This window comes from Sinocyclocheilus rhinocerous, unplaced genomic scaffold (assembly GCF_001515625.1).
Source record: "Sinocyclocheilus rhinocerous isolate Xijiao unplaced genomic scaffold, SAMN03320098_v1.1 scaffold2330, whole genome shotgun sequence".
NCBI lineage: Eukaryota > Metazoa > Chordata > Actinopteri > Cypriniformes > Cyprinidae > Sinocyclocheilus > Sinocyclocheilus rhinocerous.
Genome location: NW_015630979.1, coordinates 391,403 through 397,322, shown reverse-complemented (window position 1 = coordinate 397,322; position 5,920 = coordinate 391,403). Strand labels below are relative to the sequence as shown.

At 49.7% G+C, this 5,920-nt stretch overlaps 1 protein-coding gene across 1 annotated transcript in view; it reads right to left on the bottom strand.

The window, feature by feature from the left end:
• The window catches only part of LOC107740823 (pappalysin-1-like), an 89,360-nt gene that overhangs the window by 55,709 nt on the left and 27,731 nt on the right, over window positions 1-5,920 (bottom strand). The window contains exon 6 of the mRNA XM_016553345.1: window positions 2,509-2,630. Within this exon, the coding sequence (XP_016408831.1) occupies window positions 2,509-2,630 (122 nt within the window). The remainder of the gene's footprint in view (window positions 1-2,508; window positions 2,631-5,920) is intronic.

Genomic DNA, 5,920 nt, shown 5'->3' with positions numbered 1-5,920 from the left:
GGGCCCCCAACTGCACTGGCATATCAATTGCCTAGAGTTGTTAGCAGTGTGTCTTGCCTTGAACCGTCTCAAAGAGCGCTTACGAGGCAAGCACGTACTGGTCCGAGCGGACAACACAGCGACCGTTGCGTACATCAACCGACAGGGTGGTCTGCGCTCCCGTCGCATGTCGCAACTCGCCCGCCACCTCCTCCTTTGGAGTCGGAAGGTTCTGATGTCACTTCGTGCTGTTCACATTCCGGGCGTGCTCAACCGTACAGCCGACGAGCTGTCTCGAGTAATGCTCCTGGGAGAATGGCGACTCCATCCCCAGACGGTCCAGCTGATTTGGAGACGTTTCGGAGCCGCTCAGGTAGACCTGTTTGCTTCTCCAGAAACCTCTCACTGCCAGTTGTTTTACTCCCGGTCGTCACATGTGGTTGCCGTAAGCCCTCCGGACACTCCTTCGTCGAATCCCATTGCACCTGCTGCCTTATTATACTCACGCTGTGATCAGCGGCAGCTGGATGCAATAATTGCATGCCAATGTGCATTGGCTCGTTTAGTTTACACTCGAAGTAGATTGGTCTATCGAAGCGATATCCCAATTCGTCGGTCACGACGTGACTCGTAGTGACCGACTGAAAGGGAACGTCTCGGTTACGTATGGTAACCCTCGTTCCCTGAAGGAGGGAACGGAGACGTCACGTCCCGTCGCCACGGTTGCTGTACCACCGCTGAGCGGCCGGGTCGCCGGCTCGGCTCCTCAGCGAAAACCTGGTATGCATTGCTCCTGTTGCCTTATTATACTCACGCTGTGATCAGCGGCAGCTGGATGCAATAATTGCGTGCCAATGTGCATTGGCTCATTTAGTTTACATTCGAAGTAGATTGGTCTATCGAAGCTATATCCAAATTCGTCGGTCACGACGTGACGTCTCCGTTCCCTCCTTCAGGGAACGAGGGTTACCATACGTAACCGAGACGATACTAAACTGGTATACTTAAAGTCTGCTAAATTGGAACTAATTTTGTGCTTAATGCACTTTAATTGTGCGGAAGTAGTGCTGAGGTGCAACTAAAGATATATTTTAAGTATAAGTATATTTGATTGTGCTAACGTGGAACTATTGCAAGTATACTTCAGGTACACTTTAAATATCTTGCATTTAAAGACTGATATTATGCAGAGATCATACAATCCTTATTCATTATGATATTACAACACATTTTAGGCATAACATTAAGAAATGTGCATTGTGCATTAAAGAAATACTTAATTTTATATCAGTAAGTCAAAAGAGATACGTCAATAAATATGCAAATGAATTTGAAGTATACTTAGTATGAAATAAATGCATTTTAAATTATGGCATTTTTTACTAGGGTGCTACTGTAACAAACATGACATCTAAAGACTACTTCCTCACTGTTTTTTTGTTCCTTGCCATCTTGGTAACAACGGGACTTGCAACTAGAGACCTGCGCGGGACGGATTTTTCAGTCCCGCTCCCGCCCGCTCCCGCAAGATTCTGTCCCGCGCCCGCCCGCTCCCGCAGAAATATATCTTATCTGGTCCCGCTCCCGCCCGCAAAAGCCAGCATAAAAGTAATCTATATAGACTTTTTCAGTACATCGAAGAAATTTACATGAAATGGTTCTGTAACATCTCCTAAGCTCCACAACATCCCAGCATAAACACTCCCGATAAAATATTTGTTATTTAGGCTAAGCATCAACATTAACAAACCACTGTTATTTTTAACAGAAAAGCAAGCATGGGCGGCTGCTGCGTGCATGGTTTGGCATGGCAGAATGCGAGCAGCACGCTTCCTTTATTATCACAAAAAGCTGACATCTCAGTTAATCGCAATCTCATAAAGCTTTGTTATAACACAATAAATATATGCACAATGAATCTTTCACAGTGTCTAAAATGAGAGGATTCGTGAGCACGCAATTTCAGCACTGCGGTGAGTAGATTCTAACTTAATCACCTCTGATTGGCCATTGCGTTCCAGAAATCAACAGCTGAGTCTGTGATTGGCTACATTGCGCAACCCTTTAAACACGTGTTATAAATAGAAACTATGCCTAGTTTGCACGTCAATCATTTTAATGTTAATATTAGTTGTTCTTTTTGCTTTAGTGCAACAGATAAATAACAATTTATATGTTTTAAACACTTTATATTTAGATAATTTCTATTTTGCGGGAGTCCCGCGAATCATTTTATTCTCCCGCATCCCGCACACACACGAGTCTCTTCCCGCCCGCACCCGCACTCGCCCATCAAAAGTTGTCCCGCGCCGCACCCTGTTGCGTTGGGTCCCGCGGGTCCCGCGGTACTCCCGCGGGAGTGCAGGTCTCTACTTGCAACCATAGTTGGCTATCAATGCTCCCCTGGTCAATCTGCTTTCAAAAAAATCTGATTTCAAAATGCATATCAGTCAAACGAAGAAGGCATCTATTGTTGGGTTTATGGATAATATTTAAGGCTAAGGATTCAGCAGCATTATTGAGTCTTACCTTCTGCTTCACGAGGACTCCAGTGGCCGGAGGGAGAGCAGGGTCTGGGAGAAGAAGAGTTCGAGGCATACTGTAGGAGCACCCCAACTTCAGTACATCTGTCACAAACTGATCCCACTTCTCTAGGAAATCAACAGACAGTCAAGGTAGCAACTTAGACACAGCAACACCACAATAACCTCTTGATGCCTTTAAAAATGGATAAAACAGTTTCTAAGATGATGAGAGAGAAATTCGGATTCAGATGACTCAAACCTCGCCTCACTACGACCTGTGGGCGCCATGTGCACTACTGCACTACATAAACTTTAATCTTTATTGACATGATTAACCTTGACTTGTTTAGCATCTCGCCATTAATTTTTATTGGGGTACTTACATTATATAAGAATTTCTGGAATGAAATAATAAAACCTAATTAAACATACTGTATAAAAATTAACTACTGAAAGAAGCCTTAAAGACACTCAAACCATCACAACATCAATACAAAAAAATTGCAGTTTGTACAAAAAATAGCTTAAAACAACTTTTTTCTTTTAAATAAATGTTTTATGAAAGGAGCAAAAAATGCTGGCTGTCCATATCAGTCAAACTAAATGTTATCTAAATATTAAATTAAAACTAAATATTAGATTTATATAAAAAATACTACACATATTATGTAGATAACATTTATATAACATTTAACTTGCCCTTTAGTTTGATTTAGTTTGATAAGGCTATGTTTTATTTCTATGAAGTCTATATAATATTTTAAAATGTATAACGAGCCAATGCACATTGGCATGCAATTATTGCATCCAGCTGCCGCTGATCACAGCGTGAGGATAAAAAGGCAGCCGGTGCAATGCATACAAGCTTTTCGCTTCGGAGCTGAGCAACAACATCGTTCTGCTCCATCCAAGTGTCTTCAGTGAGCTACGAGTTCAACGTGCTTTTGGAAGCTTCTGGTGTTGGCGGATGGCGCTTCAGCGGTGGTTGTTCCTGTGTCGAGTGGGTTGCGCACTTCAGGCTTCACTACCCCCTATTGTGCTGCAAGCAGCCATTTCCCCTTTGCGCCTCAGCACTAAAAGAGCATTTCCCTGAAAGAGCAATTTCTCTAAAAAATGTCTCCACGGGTGCGTCTTTGTAAAGACGATGTATCGTCATTTTAAAGATGCCGTTTCACCCGTGCGTTTCTGGGTGCGGTCGTTACCTGGCGCCGGGTGATGGTCACGATCGCTGCCTCACGTGTCTGGGCATGAAGCACGCTGAGGTGGCGTTCGTGGATGAGTGATGTTCCCATTGCGGGAAGATAACCATCTTGGAGCTGCGGAACAGGCTTCGCTACCTCCAGGGGGGCGGAGTTCCGTTGCCTCTGCCACGATCTAGTGCTCGTTCTGGTGGCGGCCAGACGAGGACTACTTCCAGCAGTAGCGCGGGCGGTCTGAGGGTTACAGTGGTGGCAAACCCCTCAGGGAACCAACCCTCGGGGGCCCACCACTCCTCCAGCGCTTCGCAACCAGCCGAGCCGCCGAAGGAATGCGCTGGGCCCTCTTTAAAGAGCGTACCAGTGGTATCCCTTGGGGCTCCTCCCGATGACCGGATGTCAATCACTGCATCGGAGGGAGCGCTCTCTGGAGAGGAAGATTCGGCTGCGCTGCCGCCCTCCGGGACGGTGGCAATGCCTGAATCAGATCCAGAGATGTCTGCTATGCTTTCCCGGGCCGCCGAAAGGGTAGGGCTCGAGCGGAATCCTCCACCGCGTCCCGAGTCCTCGAGGTTGGATGATTGGTTTCTCGGGTGGCTCGCGCTGGTTCTCAGTGCCCCGGTGCCTTTCTTCCCGGAGGTGCATGAGGAGCTTACCAGGTCGTGGACGGCACCTTTTACTGCCAGAAACCGGCCTGCTGGTTCCTCCTCCCTCACCACCCTCGACGGCGGTGCAGCGAAGGGGTATTCGGCGATCCCCCCGGTGGAGCGGGCGGTAGCGATGCAATTGTGTCCTAAGTCCGCCTCCTCCTGGCGGGGAGACCCGGTACTTCCTTCCCGGGCCTGTAGGCATTCGTCTGGTCTGACCGGCGGTGCTTAGCTGCCTCCGCCTTACACGCTATGGCGTTACTGCAGGTGCACCAGGCTAAGGCACTGAAGGACCTGCACAAGGGTGGTCATGATCCGGAAGTTCTGAAAGACTGTAGGCATTCGTCTGGTCTAACCGGCAGTGCCTATACGGCTTGCGGGGAAGCTGCTTCCGCCTTACACGCTATGGCGTTACTGCAGGTGCACCAGGCTAAGGCACTGAAGGACTTGCACCAGGGTGGTCACAATCTGGAAGTTCTGAAAGAGTTCCGAACCGCCACTGACCTCGCGCTCCGAGCGCCGAAGGTCACCGTGGGTTCTCTGGGTCGTGCGATGTCCACGCTTGTGGTCCAGGAGCGCCATCTCTGGCTGTGTCTGGCCGACATGAGGGACGCCGACAAGGTTCGGTTCCTTAATGCCCCTGTGTCCCAGACCTGCCTCTTCGGTGACGCGGTCGAGAGCTTTGCCCAGCAATTCTCGGCTGCACAGAAGCAGACTGAGGTGATTCGACAGCATCCTGCCCCAGCGGGCAGCTGCTGCATCCACCCGCCCGCCGGCCACAGCGCCCCAGTATGCTCGTCGCCGAGGGCGGCCCCCTGCGTCCGCCACTGCTCCTGCGCAGCATCCTCACCCAAGCAGTGCCATGGAGCCGGACGTAGGCAGGCCGCCCAGCCCGTCCAGGCCCCCGCCAAACCTGCCGGGCGACCCAGAGATGGAGGGATCTGCTCTTCGGGAGATGGTGAACGCATCACTCACTTCCACGGAGGAGGGCCGGGTGGAGAATCTTTTGTTTTGTTTTTCCCTGCCGTTGGCCTCACGGTCGACTGTACCCAAATTCTTGACAAAAGAGCAGCCGGCCCTCCAGCCGATATGAGTACGGGGTTTTACAGCCCCTACTTCATTGTACCCAAGAAAGGCGGTGGGTTCTAATCTTGGTTGGACCTGTGTGTCTTGAACCGGGCCCTGCACCGATTACCGTTCAAGATGTTGACGCAGAAACGCATCTTCGGGTGCATCCGCCAGTACAAGGTCCTGCCCTTCGGGCTGTCCCTGTCTCCCCGTGTCTTTACGAAAGTCGCGGAGGGGACTCTTATTCCCCTCAGAGAGCAGGGTGTTCGCATCCTCAACTATCTCGACGATTGGCTTATACTAGCACAGTCTCGGGTTCAGTTGTGCGAGCACAGGGATCTGGTGCTTCGGCACCCAAGCCAGTTGGGTCTTCCGGTTAACTTGGAAAAGAGAAAACTCTCCCCTACACAGTGGATCTCTTTTCTCGGTATGGAGTTGGATTCGGTCGAACAGACAGCACGCCTCACAGAGGAACGTGCGCGGTCGGTGCTGACCTGCTTGAATT